Source organism: Papio anubis, chromosome 4 (genome assembly GCF_008728515.1).
Source record: "Papio anubis isolate 15944 chromosome 4, Panubis1.0, whole genome shotgun sequence".
NCBI classification, from domain to species: Eukaryota; Metazoa; Chordata; class Mammalia; order Primates; family Cercopithecidae; genus Papio; species Papio anubis.
Genome location: NC_044979.1, coordinates 119,868,830 through 119,890,404, shown reverse-complemented (window position 1 = coordinate 119,890,404; position 21,575 = coordinate 119,868,830). Strand labels below are relative to the sequence as shown.

Sequence of the window (21,575 nt, the reverse complement as noted above, 5' to 3'; positions counted from 1 at the left end):
GCTGGAGTGCAGTGGCATGATCTCGGCTCACTGCAAACTCCGCCTCCCAGGTTCACGCCATTCTCCTGCCTCAGCCTCCCGAGTAGCTGGGAATACTGGCGCTCACCACCACGCCCGGCTACTTTTTTGTATTTTTAGTAGAGATGGGGTTTCACCATATTAGCCAGGATGGTCTCGATCTCCTGACCTCGTGATCCACCTGCCTCAGCCTCCCAAAGTGCTGGGCTTACTGGTGTGAGCCACCGTGCTCAGCTGAAAAATGAAAATTTAAACAACAAAATTTATGGGGAATGACCTTAGCAAGATGGCAGAGTAGGAAACTCTGAACTTCCTCTCCCCAATTAACAAACTGATTCGGCAACAATTCATGAACAAGTTGCCTTTGTGAGAAATACAGAAACTAACTGAAAGGCTCCTGCACCTTGACAGAATGCAAAACAGATGCACTGAAGCTGATACGGAGATTTGAGTCACCCTCTTGCAGATTCCCTGCCCCTGGTGCAGTACCAGACAATCAGGAAGAGATTTCCTAGCTCCCATATTCACTCAGGATGTTCTCCCCTCGATTGGTTCCCATGTTTAGCACCCCAACTTTTCCAAGGGGGCTCCCCCCAGGACTGGCTTCTGTCTTGCCAGTCCTGGAGCCCTGAGGGGTTTGGTACAATCTAATGATCCAAGAGTGAACAGAGATTGCATTCTGGACTGGTAGATAGCACAGACTCTCCCATATGCTCAGCACAGAGTAAGCAGATTTTAAATAATCCTCGCTTTCAGCCCCTAGAAAAGGTTGATTCACTCATGTGTTCAACCCCCCAACTTCTTGGTAGTTGCCTAAAGAACTAGGATTTATCTTACCAGTCCTGGAACTCTGATAAATTCAACATAGTTTAACCCCCTGGGGGAAGACGGAGAAAGCAGGCTGGGCTTGTAGATGCCACAGATCTAGATCTAGAGATAGTCATCATAGATCCAAGAGTTGATTCAGGACCGCAGCTTCTCTGGGGCTGCCCCAAAAAACAGTATCTGTCTCACCAATCATGAAACTCTGATGAATCTGGCACAGTCTAGTTGCCTATGGGATAATGGAAATGGGAGTTTGGGCTAGTAGACACCATAGCTCACCCCCTCCTCAGCATAGAGCAAGTGAACAAAAATCCCATCTCTCAGATTCCCTTGGGAAGGAAAACAGTTGGCAGAGGTTCCCAAATCTCTGGCCAGGCTGAAGGGTGAAGGTCTTCTCATTTTCAAGACCAGGTCATGAAGAATGGAAGAAGTGCCTGTTTTGTCTAATGTGCGAACACCTCTACAGTCAAGGAAAATGAAGAATCAGGCAAAGATCCTCCAAACAAAGGAAGAAGATAGATTTTCAGAAACCAATCCAAATAAAATGGAGTTAAATAATGTACCCGACAGAAAATTGTCACAAAAAAATGTTCACCAAGGTCAAGAGAATCATAAATGCAGGAAGAGATAGACAGCAATACAATAATGGTAGGATATTTTAGTACCTCACTTTTAATAATGAATACAACATCCAGACAGGAGATCGATAAGGACATAGAGTACTTGAATAAAACATAGGCCAAATAGACCTAATACACACAGAAATTTTGGACATATGCTACAACATGGGTGAACCTGAAGGACATTATGGTAAGTGAAATAAGCCAATGACAAAGGACAAATAATATGTGATTTCACTTAAGTGAGGAAACTTAAGTAGTCAAAATCATAGATAACAGAAGATATAATGGTAGTTGCCAGGAGTCCATAACTCCTGGCAGGGAGGGAAATAGGGGGTTGTTTAATGGGTAAAGAGTTTCAGTTTTGCAAGATGAAGTGAATCCCAGAGATGGATGGTGGTGATATTTGCACAGTATGAATATACTACTTAATACTAATTAACTATATAAATGGTTATGGTGAATGTCTGTATCACCCCAAATTCGTGTGTTGAAGCCTAACTCCCAATGTGATGTTATTTGGAGGTGAAGCCTTCGGGAGGTAATTAGCTTTAGATGAGGCAAAGAAGGTAAGACCTCCATGATGGCATTAGTGTTAAGTAGAGGAAGGGAGACTAGAGCACTCTCTGAGGATGCAGGGAGAAAGAAGCCTTCTATAAACTAGAAAGAAGGTCTTCACCAGCAATCAAATATACCGATTCCTTGATTCTTGGCTTCCCAGCCTCTAGAACTATGAGAAAAAATATCTGTTGTTTCAGCCACCCAGTCTTTAGTATTTTGTTATGCAATGTGACTTAATACAATGGTTTAAAAAAAGAAAGACAAACAAAGTGGTATCAATATTGATATCAGGAGGCCAAAGCGGAGGACAATCAAGGAAATGACAATAGACAAGCTCTATTTCTTCTGTGATAACAAAGATTGGATTATCTACTGCAATGAGAGGCAGAGTTCTATAAAGGATTTGAATATAATTAGAATAAGTTTAGAAGAGTTAATTGGTAGATGATAAAAAGAGGCAACTGGATCAAGAAAGGAAGTGCTAAACTCAGTAAAAGGTCTACACAAGTTTGGAATGGGGCAAGAAGAAATCAGCAATATCATATTTTATGATCTTTCTTTGATATTTGTGAAAGTCCACTGAAGAGCATACCGGTGTGTGATGAAATTAATTCTGAAATGTCCGTCTTTATGAAAATGTATTAGAAATAATGTGTTTTTAGGTTTAAAACCTGAAAGTACTTATCATTTACAATTAATGATTGTTTCCAGGATGTACAAAGTCATTGAAAGCCTAGGACAAATTATATTGAACTCTGTCCCCACATTGCAGGTATTACTTTTTGAAACTCTTAATAGCTAATAATAATAGCTACTATTAATGAAATGTTTTATCAGGTTTCAGGGATTCTGCTAAGCACTTTACAAGTGTTAATTCATTTGATTCTTACAAATGTATAAAAGAAGTACTATTATTCCTAATTTATGTATGAAGAAACTGAAAATTTTGGACTTCTTACAATCTGACATTAATTCTTTATTTTAGGTATTTTTACATGAATTACATAAAATGGCCCTTACTATTATCTTATGAAGTTTTACTCTTAGGTGAGTTTTACAAGTGAGGATACACAGGCATAAAGAGAATAGTAACTAGCCCTGGGTTGTACAGCAACTTAGTTTTTTGCCAGAGTTCAAGGCTACATAGTCTGAGTATAAAGCCTGTTCTCTGAATTCCTCTGTTTCACCGATTCAGGCAGTGAAATACATGGGATAGATGAGCTCTATACTTGGTTCTGACTTGGTGGTGCAAAGTCTGTTAACACCATTTTAGCCCTATGTTAGCTTTGCTAAATCATTTCTTCAACCTATCATTTCTTGGAATAATGTTTAAAAGTCTTCTTCCTATAGCATCTGGTCCTTTCCTTTTCACAAGCTAAAAAATGTTGATCTTTTTACATTCCTGTCTGCCAGACAGCTTTTATACAGGAAATAGTACCTATGGCTTTCTTTTGGAGGTGTTTCTTATCATTTAGAAGAACTCCATTTACAGGAGTTCTTACAGAGAAACCACATGGTGCAGATGTCAGTAAGGAGTCATCAATCCTGCCTCCATGGCTGTGGAGCTATTTATGCAGTTTGCTTCATTTCAGCTTCTGTTCTTATTGGAACCAAAAAGTTTATGTTCAAGTACTTAAATTTTTCCCATTTTATTTCAATCCTTAAAACTAACTCTTTCATAATCATCAGTGAATTAATTCTTTCAAAGCAGAGAGACAGATAAGGAGAATTCTATAAAATTATCAAAGTGATACATAAATTCCCCTGTGGTAAAACAAGCTTATCCACATATCTAGAATAAATAATGTTATATAAGCTGTGTGTGTCACTTAATGAATATTCTTTTCTTAAAGAACAAATTTTCTTTTACAAATAAGTTTATAAGGTTTATCATTCCTTTCTTATAATCTGTAATTTAAAAATAAAACCTTTTTCACATCATTGTAATTTTGTAAATTTAACTGCCTAAATATTGAATCTTATGTCCATACTCTCTTCCCTCGAGTATTTAAAAAATATAAAGTTCATGTCACTTCACTTACCTCCAAGTCTTGCTCTGATAGAAATGTCCGGCACTCCCCTGGAATTCCATTTCCTGTTCTGTTGGAGTTCTTCTGATAGAATTTTTTGCCTTTTTATTGTTGTTTGAAATCCTGTGTCTGGTCTGGGAACTCGATGTTGAGGTTTCACATCACTAAAATCCACTAGGGTTGGTATGGTTCTGCCAATGCCAGGATTTAAATCAGCATCACCACCAGGACTCATAAACCCTGAACAGGAATCACCTAAGGTCACATCATCCCGAAGTGGAAATAATGGATAATGTGGCCCATATGGTGGGGGATAAGGATAATGTAAATGATAGTCTGGCAAAACTGAAGGGGGATAAGGGTGAAATTTAAGAAAAGCAGGGTTGCATTTCTTTTCAAATCTGCCATAGTTATGTCTGTTCTCAAGACCTTTCACAAAAGGCATGTTCATTTTTCTTAAGAGATCACAATAGTGTGGGTAATCTATATTCTCAACAGTTCCTGAAAGGATGGACCTTTTAGAAATACTTATCTTTCCAGGTGTGTCCTGAATCTCTACATCCATGGCCTTTCTCTTTAGAAGTTTTGATAACTATAAAGTATTTCTGATAATTCCTTTATCTTTAACTATATAAACTCTATTTCCAATAACTCAAGATTGGTGTTAAACTAGTATAAAATTGACTCAGCTTTCTAAATGTTGGCAGATAATTTTGTTTTTCTTTTTAAGGTAAATATTTTCCTCCACCAAAGGAAGAATAGGGCAATGAAGGAACAGGACAGAAGGAGAGAAAAGCAGAGCCCTTGTTGCTTGGCAACGGCTAGAACTCTTAACACATTGAACGATTTATTATGTACATCATAATTTAATTCTTAAGAAAAACAAAAATAGCCTTGGTACTAATATTTCCATGATACTTTTCTCCCCGGTGCTCAGGAAAGCTGTGTTCATTTACTTATTTTAAAATCTTCCATAAGTTGGTATTTATGGGTATAAAATATATTTAAGGAGGGTAAATAAAGCAGTTAATTCAGTGACAATATATTTCCCAAAAGTATATATGTGACTACAATTAAGTATTTATAGATATAACACTTGCTATCTAAATAAATGTAAATATAAATGCACTGCAAAATACAAACAATACTAAAGTTAAATTGGTATATCTAATTTTTTTTTTTTTTTTTGAGACGGAGTCTCGCTATGTTGCCCAAGCTGGACTGCAGTGGCACGATCTTGGCTCACTGCAAGCTCCGCCTTCTGGGTTGATGCCATTCTCCTGCCTTAGCCTCCTGAGCAGCTGGGACTACAGGTGCCTACCACCATGCCTGGCTAAGTTTTTGTATTTTTAGTAGAGACTGGCTTCACCATGTTAGCCAGGATGGTCTTGATCTCCTGACCTTGTGATCTGCCCACCTCAGCCTCCCAAAGTGCTGGGATTACATGCGTGAGCCACCGCGCCCAGCCCCAGTATATCTAATTTTTAAGAAAAACAGAAAATTATAATGAAAGTACAGGTACATATTTACATACCCTAAATTATCTTTACTTCCCTTAAATTTACCATGGTGTCCAGAGTAAGAACAGTAAGAGTTTTAAGTTCATTTTAGGAAACCACAATGGGTGTCAGTTAACTGTCTACACACACAATATCATTTAAATCACTAATATATTGGTTCACTTAAAAGCTCTTTTACCTGCATAATTTCATCTTGCATGAACTACTATAAGAGGAAATCCAAGTATTAGAATTTGGGGTAAAAGTTCACATCATCCTTACTGCAGCAAAAATGTTAGAACAGGCAAGATTCTAGCTTTGAAGAGTAAGGCACATAATCATTAATCAGGCCAACTGTCAAGGGTGATATGCTTGGTATAATCAGAATGCCTATGCCCCACTGAAAGTCTTCACAATTTTGAGATATATTATTAAACAAGTGAGGAGATTAAATTAGGTGGTTAGACTGTCAGTCTTAAATCCCTCAGTCAGATCATAGTATATCAAGTGACAGTTTTTAGCCCACCCATGATCACTCATTTCTTCATATCAAAAGTGATAACTCATTTGTAATTAGGCATTCTATATTTAGTTGCTCAAACTTCATTCTTCAGTGTATTTGCACCAACTGCTTTATTTCTATCACAGCTCTGCTCCCATTAAGTAAATCCTTCCAGCAGCAGAAAAGTAGAGGCATGAGTTTCTTTCAATTTCTCTAAAACAAGTTCTGGCTATAAATGGCCTCTTAGGCTGTGTATGGGAAAAAATAATCCCCATAACTTTGTACTTAGAATGAATGCTTTACAAGAGACAGATTAACAAGAGAAAAACAGAAGTTCATTAATATATTTCATTTATATATGAGGAACACCCAGAGAAAGAGTAGTTCTCAAAGAAGCATCTTTGAATTCCAGCTTGTATAGCATCTTCAACAAAGACTAGGAAATTTTTAGAGATGTGACAAAGGAAAACGACTCTGAGTCTCTATAGGCAGTAACTTGGGCTAAGCAAACAAACAGCAGACAAAAGATGGTTAAAAAAAAAAACCTAATATTAATTCCTCTGGTATCATTTCAAGGCTAATGAGGATCTGAAGCTGTCTTCAGTGGTTAACCTTTATTCTCCCTGGTAAAGGAGCAGGGCAGGATACTTTTTGTCTTTCTAAATCTATGTCTTGCTTCTAGGTAAAAAGAGGGAAGGTGGACAGCTCTCCTGCATCCGCTGGTTCTTGTCTTCAGGGCAGCAATCCTTCATATTTGAGAAGGTATATTCTGGTCTCCCACACAGGATAGATGGTTTTGTATGTTTTGCTGAATTTAGGTGATACTATAAGATGATTTTCCAGTCTATTTTAGAAAGTAAACTTCATCTATGGTTGTTTCCTCTGTCCTTCCATCAAGCTTCTTTCTGAGGCTGAAGGCCTTACTTACCTTTAATTCCCACTGTGTATTGCATTTATCTCCCAATTAAGTTCCACACATCCATAAAATACTAGCTGCTGACATTACTAGATCAAAGCAATCCACTGAGGGCTGTACACGTCTTAACTCATACATTCTCACTATCGGTTGTTCGAAACTGGGTCCCACATCTACCACCTGGCTTACAAAAAGGGCCTTCCCTCTGATCACAAACCCTTTGCAAAGGTAAAAGCACTGGCTTTGAGGCCCAACGATTCTCTCTCAGCTCTAGGATCTTGGACAAATCACTTATGTTCTTGAGGATGCCCTGCGTGGCGGTGTTGTCCTGAAGGCCTGGGGGCCGCACAGCAAAGCAGGCGAGTGCAGGCCCCACCAGCTACGTGGAGACACCGGCGGACCCCCAGTCTACCATCCCGGCGGAAGTGGGAGCACGTCCATCAGGTCCGTCGTTCCGGTCCTCCGCCGGCCAACTTCCGCCTGCAGGTGGAGGCGCGTCGCTTAACGACCTTCCGCGCGGACGGTGGGCAGCGACGGCGGCGTGTGGATGGAGGCCTCGGCCCTCGGCCCGGCGCGGCGGGGCAGGCGGCGGACCCGGGCCGCCGGCTCCCTGCTCTCTCGGGCCGCCATCCTCCTCTTTATCTCCGCCTTCCTCGTGCGGGTGCCCTCATCAGGTGAGGGTCCGCGCCGCCGCGCCAGCTCCGCAGGGACAACCGCAGCTTCCCCTACTCTTCCAATTGCCTTTTCTTGTGTCACGTGCATCCCTGTTATATAGACACCTTGCTCACTAATACGTGACAAGAAAGGTTTGTTTTTTATGGAAGTCGCACTCTGTATTTGCATAGAAGAGTGAATGACAGGAAATTAAGGTATAGATAGATCACCCACAGTTGAAGTTTTAAAATTAAATTGCTTTGTTAATAAACTCCTTGATTCAGTCCATGGGTCATCTGCCAGGTTTGCATTTCAGTGTGTGAACTCTGTAATGATGTGCTCAGTGTTTTTCAAAGTGAATAGGCAACGTGCTGCTTTGAAATTATCCGTGATGGTGGAGCGCCATCTATTGGTTTTAGCTGTAAAATATAGGAAATAATGCGATTTTAAAGTTTTGACCTCTAAAGAATTGAAGTACTTTTCTATACTGTTTTAAAAATACATTTAAGGCAGGGCGCGGTGGCTCACGCCTGTAATCCCAGCAGTTTGGGAGGCCGATTTGGGCGGATCACAAGGTCAGAAGATCGAGACCATCCTGGCTAACATGGTGAAACCCCATCTCTACTAAAAATACAAAAATAATTAGCGGCGCGCGGTGGCGGGCGCCTGTAGTCCCAGCTAGGCGGGAGGCTGAGACAGGAGAATGGCGTGAACCCGGGAAGCGGAGCTTGCAGTGAGCCGAGATCGCGCCACTGCACTCCAGCCTGGGCGACAGAGCGAGACTCTGTCTCAAAAAAACAAAACAAACAAACAAACAAACAAACAAAAAACACATTTAAGATACTGATGAACAAACACTGAGGAAGGAAGTGAAAGTTTAATTGAACTGTTCTTTAACTAGAAAGGTTTGGGCTGCATTATTTCGTGTTGAAATTCTAGACTCATAAAACAAAATATCTCCCAGAATTGATAAAATCACAGATTTGCTTCATATGAAAAAAGTTGTTCAAATAAGGAATAATGAGAAAAAGAAGTCCTCCAAGAATATAAATGTAAAAGGAATGTGGAGGTAGGCAGGGGATGGGGGAAGAGAATGTAAGTAAATAGAGTCAATAGAGATTTAAAAATCAAAGTCCAGGCATCAGGAATCCAAAGATGATTATTCTATAAGTATATGAATAACTGATAGCCATCAATTGCCATGTAGGAGAAAGAAGCTTCTTGGATATGGTTCATGGTCGTGTATTAGGTGTGAAAAGGTTTTTATTTTAAAATTTTACCTGGTGATCTTTTGATGAAATGAGATTAGACCTTTGAGGTATAAGAAATAGAATAAGCAGTTAGTATCTTATAAGTGATGAATAGTGAAGGCCTCTTATATACCTTTTTACAATTTTTACAGTATTCTCATTTTCTACAGTAACTGTAAGGATGGAATTATTATTAGTCCCATTTTGCATATGAGAAAACTGAAACTCCTAGAGTCAAAAGTGATTTTCCTAAAACCAGTACCTGGCAGAATTAGGATTTAAACTCAAGTCCTCTGGCTTTGATACCACATCCTTTTCTTTGCACTTTGCTATTCCTGTCTGCTAAAGGCTATTTGGGTATAATGCTTTATTGCATTTTTATACTGCCCCTCACATTATTATGCCCATCACATTTGCTCATTTAACAATGAAGACTATCAGAATATGTTTCACAATTGTTATTTAATATATACAATGTGTGAGGTGTAGTGTTTGATACTGATATTTGATAAGTTAACATAAACATTGATCCCACTATCAGTGGAGCTTATAATCTAATAAGGAAAATGATATGTGTGCATCAAGAGCTATAGTACAATGTAAGCCAGTGTCTACAAGGGTTTTTCTGATGTTATCTTATAGAATTTTTATAGTTTCAGGTCCTAGATTTAAGTCCTTAATTCATCTTGAGTTGATTTTTATGTAAGGTGAGAGATGAGGATCCAGTATCATTCTTCTGCATGTGACTTCCCAATTATCCCAGCACCATTTAGGCAAAGATTTCGTGACCAAGAACCCAAAAGCAAATGCAACAAAAACAATGACAAAAATGCCAGACTTAATTAAACTAAAGAGCTTTTGCACAGCAAAGGGAACAGTCAACAGAGTAAACAGATAACCACAGAATGGGAGAAAACCTTTACAATCTATACATCTGACAAAGGACTAATATCTAGAATCTATATCTAGAATCTACAAGGAACTCAAACAAATTAGCAAGAAAAAACTCCCAACAACCCCATCAAAAAGTGGGCTAAAGACGTGAGTAGGCAATTCTCAAAAGAAGTTATACAAATGGCCAAAAAACATGAAAAAATGCTCAACATCACTAGTTATCAGAGAAATGCAAATCAAAACCACAGTGTGATACCACCTTACTCTCGCAAGAATGGCCATAAACAAAAAATAAAAATTAATAGATGTTGGTGTGGATGTGGTGAAAAGGGAACACTTCTGCACTGCTGGTGGGAATGTAAACTAGTACAAGCGTTGCGGAAAATTGTGGAAATTCCCTAAAGAACTCCACATTGGAACTCCCGAATGTAGAACTACCATTGGATCCAGCAGTCCAACTACTGGGTGTCTACTTGGAGGAAAAGAAGTCATTATATGAAAAAGATACTTGCACACACACACACATTTTTATAGCAGCACAATTCACAATTGCAGAATCGTGGAACCAGCCCAAATGCCCATCAGTTAATGAGTGGATAAAGAAACTGTGGTGTATGGTATATATATAAATTATGTGTGTGGGGGGGTATATATATACACACACATAAATATATGTGTGTGTATATAAATATGTGTATATATACGTATATGGAATACTACTCAACTATAAAAAAGGAATGAATTAATGGCACTTGCAGCAACCTGGATGGGGTTGGAGGCTATTATTATAAGTGAAGTAACTCAGGAATGGAAAAACAAAACATTATATGTTCTCATTTATCAGTGGGAGTTAAGCTATGAGGATACAAAGGCATAAGAATGATACAATGGTCTTTGGGGACTCAGGGGTGGGAGAAACGGTGGGAAGGGGGTGAGGGATAAAAGGCTACAAATTGGGTTTAGTGTTATGTGATGGGTGCACCAAAATCTGAAAATCCTTACTAAAGAATTTATGGAACCAAATACCACCTGTTCCTCCAAAACTTATGGAAATTAAAAACAAAGAACTATAGTACAGTGTAGAATGAGTGTTATTAAAAAGGTGCTGGTGATGTACTGTGGCAGGTAAGAAGTGCTAAGGACAAACGAGGTTTGAAGGAGAAGGGACTTGTGATTTGCGTCTTGAATTGTGGGAGATGTGAACTTCTAATAATGAAGAGAGTATTCTAAATGGATTTAGAAAAAATCAGAGGTGTGATATAATATGGAGAAGCAGTAGGTAGATTAAATTTATCAGATCGTTTGAGGGGGAATAGAGTTGGAAGAGTGATATCAACTGTCAGAGGAGATTGACTTATGGCTCTTCCCCTCAACCAATACCAAAGATACTGTAATACTATACTTGAATATTTTAGAATATCTAATGAGACAAATTGTTGATCTTGTTGATCATTTTTTTTTGATAGTTGGACACTTGGTTCGATTACCAAGAGGTTTTCGCTTGACCAAAGATTCAGTGAAAATAGTGGGATCGACACATTTTCCAGGTATTCATGAATACATTTTCACTAATTTTTAAATAAATTATTAGCATTTGTTTAAATTTTATCAGTCTTGTCCAAAAGGCTAATGTTCTTCAGTTATCCTAGTCTCCTAAGGCCCTTTTCTTTCTAGAGAAGTGGATTAAAGTTGTTTGCATATGGTTAGACTCATCCAGTTCTAATAATGTAAGCTATAACTGCATAAGTGTACAAAGAATAATTATTTCTAAAAGTTATCTAAAGTTGCCTGTAGTGGATTTTTATTATATAATAATTAGCTATAATATTAAGTGTATGTAGTGCAAATATGGTAATACAAATCATACATATTTTGGATTCAAAGATTTGCAATAGTCACATGAAGTGTAGCAACTACAGCTTGTTTTGGTGTTTTTTAAGTTGTAGCAAATTCACATGCCATAAAATTCTTCCTTTAAAGTGCACAGTTCAGTTGTTTTTAGTATATTGACAAGATTGGACATATATTGACAACTGTTACCCCTATCTAATTTTACAACATTTTCATCACCCCAAAAAGAAAGACCTAATCCATTATGCAATCATTCTTCAGCCCTGGAAAGTACTTATCTACTTTCTGTCTCTATAGTTTTGCCTGTTCTGAAAATTTCATATAAATGGAGTCATACACTGTGTGCCCTTTTGTGTCTGTCTTTCACTTAGTGTAATGTTTTTGAGGTTCAGCCATGTTATAGAGTGCATAAATACTTCATTCCTTTTTAGGGTGAAATAATACTCACTTCTCTACCTAGCAGTACATATGGGACATATGGTAACTCTATGTTTAATATTTTGAGGAGCTGCCAAACTATTTTTTAAAGAGCCTAAGCTATTTTACTTTCACACCAGCAATGTATGAGGGTTCAAATTTTCCAATATCCTAAACATTGTTATTGTCCATGTTCTTTTTTTATAGCTATCGTAATATGTGTAAACTGGTATCATTGTGGTTTTGATTTGCATTTCCCTAATGACTAATGATGTTGTAACTCTTCATGTGTTTTGTAGCTATATGGATACGTCATTTGCAGAATACCTATTCAAGTCCTTTGCCCATTTTTAAATTGGGTGGTTTTCTTTTTGTTGTTGAATTGTAGAGTTCTTTATATATTCTATATATTGGATATATGATTTGCAAATTTTTTTCCCAGTTAGTGGATTGTGTTTTCACTTTCTTAATGTTTTTTCTTTGAAGCATATGTTTTAAACTTTGATAAAGAAGTCTAATTTCTATTTTTTATATGGTGCTGGTGCCTCAGGTATCATATTTAAGAAATTATTGCTTAATCAGTGGTTGCAAAGTGTTTTTCCTATATTTCTTTATAAGAATGTTGTAGTTTTAACTCTGACATTTAGGCCTCTGATCTATTTTGAGTCAATTTTTGTGTATGGTGCAAGGTAGAAGTCATACTCATTCTTTTTTTTTTTTTTTTTTTTTTTTTGAGACGGAGTCTGGCGCTGTGTCACCCAGGCTGGTGAGCAGTGGCGCGATCTCGGCTCACTGCAAGCTCCGCCTCCCAGATTCACGCCATTCTCCTGCCTCAGCCTCCGAGTAGCTGGGACTACGGGCGCCCACCACCACACCTGGCTAGTTTTTTGTATTTTTAGTAGAAACGGGGTTTCACCATGTTAGCCAGGATGGTCTCGATCTCCTGACCTCGTGATCCACCCGCCTCGGCCTTCCAAAGTGCTGGGATTACAGGCTTGAGCCACCGCGCCCGGCCCATACTCATTCTTTAGCACATGGCTATCCAGTTGTTTTATCACCATTTGTTGAAGAGATTATTCTTTTTCTTTTGAATTGGCTTGGCACTTGTATTGAAAAGCAATTGGCCCCAGATGTATGGGTTTATTTTTGGACTTTAAGTTCTATACAATTGATTTATATATCTATTCTTATGCTGATACTTTGCTGTCTTGATTATTGTTGCTTATAATAAGTTTTGAAATCATTAAGTGTGAGTCCTTCAAATTTGTTCTTTTTAAGATTGCTTTGTCTTCCCTGGGTCCCTTGCAATTCCGTATTCTAGAATCAGCTTGTCAATTTCTGCAAAGAGGTCTATTGAGATTTTAACAGGGATTTCATTGAATCTGTAGATCAATTTTAGGAGTATTGTCACCTTAACAATATTAAGTCTTCTTATCTATGAAATTGGGGTGTCTTTCCATTATTTCAGTTTATTTAGATCTTTAGTTTCCCTGAATTATATTTTGTAGTTTTCAGTGTACAAGTGTTACATTTCTTCTGTTAAATTTACCCCTAAATATTTTATTATTTTCAATGCTATTGTAAATGAATGGTTTTATTCAGTTAGTTTTTGGATTGGTCATTGCTAGCATGTAGAAACACAATTGATATTTTCATACTGATGTTATGTAAAACTGGTATCAGTTTTCACCATTAAGTATGATGTTAGCTGTGAGTTTTTTGTAGAGGCCCTTTATCAGGGTTACGGAGTTCCTTTCAATTCTTAGTTTGTTGAGTTCTTTTATTGTGATAGGGGTTGAATTTTGCTAAATGCTTTTTCTCCATGTATAGCAACGATAATGTGTTTTTTATTCTTTATCCTGTTAATATGATACATCACATTGATTTTCGTAGTTTGAACTTGCTTTGCATTCCTGGGATAAATTCCAGTTGATTATGATGTATAATCCTTTCTTATGTTGCTGGATTTGGTTGCTAGTGTTTTCAGGATTTTTATGGCTATGTTCATAAGGAAAATTGGTCTGTAAATTTCTTGTGATGCCTTTGATTTTGGTTTTAAGATAATACTGGCTTCATAGAACAAGTTGGTATGTAATTACCTCCTCTTCTGTCTTTTGGAAGAGTTTGTGAAGGATTGTTTTTTTTTTTTTTGAGACGGAGTCTTGCTCTGTCGCCCAGGCTGGGGTGCAGTGGCCGGATCTCAGCTCACTGCAAGCTCCGCCTCCCGGGTTTACGCCATTCTCCTGCCTCAGCCTCCCGAGTAGCTGGGACTACAGGCGCCCGCCACCTCGCCTGGCTAGTTTTTTGTATTTTTTTTTTAGTAGAGATGGGGTTTCACCGTGTTAGCCAGGATGGTCTCGATCTCCTGACCTCGTGATCCGCCCGTCTGGGCCTCCCAAAGTGCTGGGATTACAGGCTTGAGCCACCGCGCCTGGCCAGGATTGTTGTTAATTCTGTTAATTGTTTGGTGAAATTCACCAGTGAATTCATTTGGTGCTGAATTTTTCTTTGTGGGTGGTTTTTTGATTAGCAGTTTAATCACTCATTTTAGGCCTATTCAGACTTTCTATTTCATTATGACTTTTTTATGGGAAACTATTAATCAAAGGTTACTTGTGTGGGATGAGTTGCTTCTCTCTTGCTACTTTCAAGATTATCTCCTTGTTTATGGATTTTGACAGTTTGATGATGATGTGTCTGGCTATGGATTTCCTTTAAGTTTATCATAATTGGAGTTAATCGAATTCTTGGATATGTGGATTCATGTTTTCAATCAAATTTGGAATGTTTTGTCATTATTAAAAAATTTCTTTTTCTCTCTCTCCCCTCTTTCGGGACTCTGATTATGCATACATTGATATGCTTAATGCTTTTCAAAGGTCTCTTGAGTTACTGATGTTTATTCTTTTTTTCTTCTTTTTCTCAGACTGGATAATCACATGTTGACCTATCTTCAAGTTTGCTAATTCTTCTGCCTTCTCAATTTGCTATTGATTCCTTCTAGTTAATTTATCATTTCAGTTACTGTACTTTTTAATCTGCAGTTTATTAAAAATAATTTTTGTATCTTTATTGATATTTTCTATTTGGAATATCATACATTCTTTATTACTTTAGACATGGTTTTCTTTGATCATATGTGAAATATCTAACTTAAAATCTTTATCTAGTAAGTCCAACATTTGGTCTTTCTCCAATAATTGACCTTCCTTGGAGTCTGTTTCAGTGGGTTACTTTTTTTATGCATATGGCCATATTTTCTTGGTTTTCTGCATGTCTCATATTTTTAGTTGAAAACTTGATATTTACAATAATATAGCAACACTGGAAATAAGATTCTTTCTACTTCCCAGAGTGTGATGTTGCTGCTGTTTGCTGATATCATGTATTTGTTCAGTGAGTTTCTGAACTAATTGTGTAAGTTTTGTATTCTTTATCACATAGCTGCTGAAATCTCTGCTTAATTAACTTAGTTAAGCTAATGATTGGACAGAGTTTTTATTAAACATCTTGAACCAGTTAGTCTCCTAGTCTTTGCTGAGGGTGTCTTTGTGCATGTTGTGACATACTTTTCAGATAGTTGGCAACTCTACCTTATCATTCACTTTATGCTGTGCAGAACCTCAATTTCAGCCAAAGGAGAGAACTTAAGGCCTCTTCATCTTTACTGAGTATACAGATTGTCCTAGGCATGTACACAGTCCTTTGCATGAATATGTCCTGCTATTTTTTCAGGAATATTCAGAACAATTCAAAGTTCCTGTGGACATGACATTCCCCAGCTTTTCCTCTTAAGGGTTTTGGTTAGCCTATTGTTTTCCCCAATTGTTGTTCACTATATCAGGCAGTCACAAAGTTAAATGAGGGCCTCTAATTGTTTTTAATGAATTCTTTTGGGGAAAAGGCTTTTTGCAGTAGGCGAAGTCCAAGTCAGGTCAAGTATGGACAGCCTTTAATGTGAGATCTTCCAGGATGTTGACTCACAGGTCGCATACTGATAGTACTCTGGGAAGGAGGCTTTGAAGGCATTCTAACCATGCCTGCCCCTTCCATTGGCTGCGAGGCCGCTGGTTCTCACTGGGATTGTAAACTGTTGGTTGTCATGGCTCCTTATTGCAGAGCTGGGAAAGGAGGCATGGAAATCAGGCACGTTAAAATGCTACAAGCTCACTGTTTCTACCAATTGTAATTAGTTCCTTAGGGATGCTGGAACAAAAGAACCATAGGGTGGTTTAAACAACAGAAATTATTATCTTACAGTTGTAGTGGCTAGAAATCAAAAATCAAAGTGTTGACAGAGTTGATTTCTTCTGGAGACTTTGAAGAAAGAATCTGTTCCAGATATTTGTCTTTGGCTTTTAGATTGCCATCTTTTCCCTATCACTCTGTATCCTCTTCCCTCTGTATTTTCTGTTTCCAAATTTCCCCTTTTAATAAGGGGATCAGTCATATTGGATTTGGACCCAGCCTGATGACTTCATTTTAACCTGACTTTCTCAGTAAAGACTATTTCTAAATAAGTTTATATCCTGAAGTACTGGAGATTAGGACTTCAACATATTAATAAGAGAGGGAGGACACAATCAACCCATAAATCAGATCCAGTTGTTTTTCTTGAATAAATGTTTTCTGGATTGCTATATTTGATTAATTTTGAGTTTGAGTTCTGGAAATGTTTATTGTGATAATTTCTACATTTTTCCTCATTACTTTTATGAAGGAGATAATTTTTGGAGTTCCTTATTCTGCCATTTTTATTGATCACCCCAGTGACAACTTTTAAAGCTGAATTATAAAATGTTATCTGGGTAACTAATTTCCCTTTTATTTTCTTTTATTGTATAATATTAAATTTATTCTTAAAATAGATTACCATTCCAATTCACTAGGTAGTTCTTATATCTCTTGAGTAGATTATTATATGATATTTCATTGGTTTTGGCCCATAATATACTGACTGCATGATTTTTTGTGCCTTCCGTTTCTTCTGTCATGTAAGGTCTTGGCATCTGTCTGTGTTGGCCACTTTTCAGATTTGTGACCCTCTTTTTTACTCGTTCACCTTTCGCATATTCTTTTCAGGTCAGTTAGTTTTCCATTTTCATTAACTCATGTATTAATTCACTGAGCCTTTATTTATATTTTGTTGCACTTTTAGTTTATTCTATTTTTTTTTTAGTGTATATAATAAATGCCATTTTGTGTTTTTTTTTTGGTACCTGTTCAGAAGTTTTCTGGGACTGTATATTATCCAGGAGAAGAGGTTTTAGCATCATAGGACCTGAGCATTCTCAATCTCACTGACGTTGCTCTTCAAAAAGGCTGCACCAGTTCACACTTCCTTCAGTGGTACTTGAGGGGGTCCCATTTTCCCACATCCTTATCAGCACAAAATTTTACCCAACTTTTTCCATATTTGCTAAGCTGAAGATTATGTTGCCTCTGCCCATTCTTTTCTTTGTTGTTTTCAAAGGAGTTCTTTTTCATATTGTTTATATTCCAGTTATAAATACGTTATTAACTTTGTGGCAAATATCCTCTTCCTACTGTCAAATTTGTTAACTTTGCCTGTGTTATACAGGATCAAACAGAAATTGTTACCATTTAAGAAGTTGAGTTCAGTAGTTTTATATTTGTGCTTTTTGCTAAAATAATTTTCTATAACTGGTTCAGACAAAAAGGTATTATTTTCTTTACATAATGACTTGCCTTCAGGAATTCAGTGTACCTGGAATTTATTTTTATATACAGTAAGAGGTATAAATATAAGTTGGCTTTTGCATATATTTTGAGATAACTTTTAACTATAATTTATTGATAATCTATATTTTCTCCAGTGATTTTAGGTACCACGTCTACCACATATATATCAGTTATTTATACCAATGTGATTTTTTTCCCTAGACCCATTATTTGTTCCTACACCAGGCCTCTCTTTTTTAATTTAGTGTAAATGTTAATATATCTCAATAACTCTTATTGCTAGTCCCTCCTCTTTGCTTTTCTGTTATAGAATTGTTTCAGATATTTATGAAGCTTTAATCTTCCTAATGGATTTTAGAATCAGTATTGAAGAGCTTCTTAAATAATTTCTTCTGGGATTTTGCTTATGTGTTGATAAATACATTTGGGAATAAATTGACATCTTTAAAGTTACGTGTATACAATCATGATCATGGCATTGTGGTCTAATTTTATGTCTTTTGCTAGAGTCTAAAGATGTTCCCCATATAGGTCTGATTATAGAGGGACTTTTGTTTATTGTACTCGAAATATTATCTTCTTTCCTGCAAAATGGTTTAATGCATTATTGTTGATGTAGAGGAATATTATTTGTTTTTGTGTGTTGATCTTGCATTGGGAAACTCTTCTGGATTCATGTATATTTGCAGTGAAATAGGTACAGGGATTAGTGGGGGCGAGAGGAAGGGCACAGCCATGGTATGAGGTACTGTCAAGCCAAAGCACAAATTATATACTTATGCTGAGTTTCCAAAGATGAGGAGGAACTTACACCAATAAAATTACAAAAGAATGATGCTGTGTGCTGCTATGGCATGGTTAGGACAGAGGGTGTGAAAAGAGGTATACTGAGATATATGCAAAAGACAGATCATGGAGAGTGGTGCCAGTAAATCATGCCGAGGAGTGAAAATTTATGGGGTAAGCATTTATTAAAGAAGTTATTAAAGAAGTTAGGCAATCTATTAATGCAAGCATTTCATTAAAGTATTCAAAAACAAAAAAATCACCTCAATCAACGTAGAAAAAACATTTCTTAAAATTCAGTGCTGATTTATGTTTATGATAAAAACAAATAACCAAAAACAGAGGGGAACTTTCTTAACCTGTGGAAGGGTATGTACCTAAAAGTACATTCAATAAACATCATGCTTTATGGTAAAACTTTAGAGGAAGTCTCTTAAAAGTCAAAGAGAATTTTGATTCTCTTTATTTTACTGGATCACAAAAATCTTTGTATACAGTGTGTCAGTGAAGAGTTGCCACGCAGTGTCTAAAGGGTTGTTGGAACCTTTCCTAAAAGTTTGCTTATGAGTAAACTTAAAACAATGGAATCTTTACCGAGTTCCTTTTGTATTTTCTAAAGGATACTAGTTTTGCTTACTTATCAGGATTTAAATTTCAAAGCAAATGAAACAAAATGCTTTAATATTTAAAATCAATGCAAGCATAAATTTGCAGACTTTTTAATCACTTTATCATTTTTATTCAGTACATCATGCTACATCATTGTGAATAATGCATTATTCTGCTAATCTAAACAATTTTAAAGCTCTAATCATGTTTGGTGTCTTTACAAAACAGATAAAGTGTAGATATAGTATTAATACTTTGTTATTGAAATAATATTCTGAGAATAAAACAGGTTAGTGTACATGAGCTCTGAGTGAAAAGTACTAACACATTATGCTCAGGTTGGGGATACATGTACACGCACATACATGCATACACATATATGCATGCAAATACATAATATATTTTTAATGTTAATTACATAGAATGCAATGAAATTTAGTTTTTATCAGGTAATAGCAATAATTCAAAGTACTCTTATTATTGCATGTAACCCAAACTACAATAATGTACATTATAGAGAAAGAAAAGAACGTAAAATACTATTGGAACATTTTAAATATTGTATTTTCAGTGAAAGTGTATGTCATGCTCCATCAAAAGAGTCCACATGTGTTATGTGTAACGCAACGACTGCGAAATGCTGAACTGATAGACCCATCATTCCAATGGCATGGGCCTAAAGGAAAAATTGTTTCAGGTAGGATTTTTTTTTCAATTATTATAATTAAATAAATGTATCTGAGTTGTGTGCAACACAAAAAGAATGTTTGTATCTCATACATATTTATGTTATTTCCTCAATTCTTTTTTTTTGCGATTTCCTTCTGGAGTTAGAGCTAGCAATGTAGATAGTGTTCCCATTTTTACGTATTTTATTTTGATACAGAGACATACTCTAAGAATGAACTGTTTAGAGGGCTCTCAAAGCATTTATAATCCCCAAAAGGTACTTTTTTCACTTAGAAATTACTGTTTGTATGACTGATTTGATCAATATTTCCTCTAGTCACCTTTTTGTTTTTTAATCTTGAAATACAGATTTTACTTTTATTATAATTTTTTAATTGGATAAAAGCTGATTTTTAACACTGTAGTTTTAAAAAACTACAGTTAACTTAGCTGACTTTGTTTCTAGCCTTGCATAAAATATAGGTTAATGAGTTTTCATTTTGAAGATCTGTTCAGTCATTTTTGTATACCCTCAGAGAAAATTTTTCTTTATTGCTCTATATACCATATTTTCTTTCCTTTCTTTTTAAAAATCTTATTGGTATTTTGAGATCGTGTCTGTGGATAAAAACTTACAGGCTTACTTTATTTTCTTAGATGAAAGAGAGCAATATATTTATACAAAGACTTGCGAAAGAAGCGTAGGAAATAGTAATTTTTAAATATGTTTTAATTCATATTTATGTAGCTAAGAGATCTCAGCTGTATGTTTCTGCGATATTTATGTTGATTCTAAAATAGGTAATTTTAAAGAGTTAATCTCCTCTTTGGGTCAGTCTGTGTTTTTCTTAGGACGAATTATTCATCATTCATTTAGTGAGTGACTACTTGATGGAAGCTGCTGTGCTAGGTTTTATGGGGGATAGAAAGATCAGACATAACCTCTGCCTCACAACACTAGCAAAGTAGGAATGATTGTGCAGTTTGTTCATGAGATCAGCAGGACTCATTAACAGAAATTCTAATAGGTTTTGCAGCTTATATAAGTCACAGAAGTGGTCCAGGTGTAAAAGCACCCAATACTGGAAATATAATCAGATTTTATTTTTGTTGCTCTCTAATAGTAGCACATAATGTAATAGAAACATGTGTATATTGAAACTCTGCAAGTTGAAAAATAGAAACATTTAAGCATTGAATTTTTCTATTGTCATTTGTTGCTCCTTTGATTTGGAAATTGAAATTTGAAATTTTTTCTTCAAGGTGTCATGCCAGGTCTTGCAGTTTATATTGCAAATATAGTATGAAATTCAATTTATCCTTTAAGTAAGAGCAATATTTATTTTACTCACTTTTATAATAGAAAAGTAGGTATTCATAAATGTAGTTATTTCCAGGTAAAGATACAATCCTGTTACTACGTTGGTTTTTACCTTTATAAAAACTATTCTCAGGGAATTCTGGTATTTTAACTTTATGATTATATTATAGTTTTCAATACAGTATTTTATCATAGGTCACTGTCTACCAGTTGTAAAGCTTATTAAGAACACTATACTTTTTATTTCAGAAAGGACTGGAAGAGGTCTAATTTCTTAAAGTTTGAAGAATGGAGAAGCTTTTTGGACTGTAGTTTAAACTACACTGTACTTATCATTTTATGAATATCTCAAAGATAGTTTCCCTTAATTTGAGCCAAATAAATCATGTAATTATGTGATTACTTGTACATTCTTTTGGAGAAAATACTCAAGTTGTTTGGATGTGTTAT

The 21,575-nt window shown here is 36.2% G+C and overlaps 2 protein-coding genes across 5 annotated transcripts in view; one reads left to right on the top strand and one right to left on the bottom strand.

Annotated features, from left to right (window-relative positions):
- The window catches only part of SPATA48 (spermatogenesis associated 48), a 67,997-nt gene extending 62,805 nt beyond the window's left edge, over positions 1-5,192 (bottom strand). For both annotated transcript variants that reach the window (XR_004183277.1, XM_003895986.5), the window contains exon 1: positions 4,067-5,192. Coding sequence is in view for 1 of the 2 variants with exons in the window: in XM_003895986.5 (XP_003896035.2) it covers positions 4,067-4,619 (553 nt within the window). In the remaining variant the exon portion in view is untranslated. The remainder of the gene's footprint in view (positions 1-4,066) is intronic.
- A 2,265-nt stretch (positions 5,193-7,457) lies between these two features.
- The window catches only part of ZPBP (zona pellucida binding protein), a 150,305-nt gene continuing 136,187 nt past the window's right edge, over positions 7,458-21,575 (top strand). Inside the window, exons 1-3 of one of the 3 annotated variants that reach the window (XM_003895987.3) lie at positions 7,458-7,645; positions 11,236-11,316; positions 19,707-19,832. In XM_003895987.3, the coding sequence (XP_003896036.1) occupies positions 7,519-7,645; positions 11,236-11,316; positions 19,707-19,832 (334 nt within the window). In that variant the 5' untranslated portion in view covers positions 7,458-7,518. The remainder of the gene's footprint in view (positions 7,646-11,235; positions 11,317-19,706; positions 19,833-21,575) is intronic. The other 2 variants (XM_009202967.2, XM_009202968.1) reach the window with 2 other exon arrangements.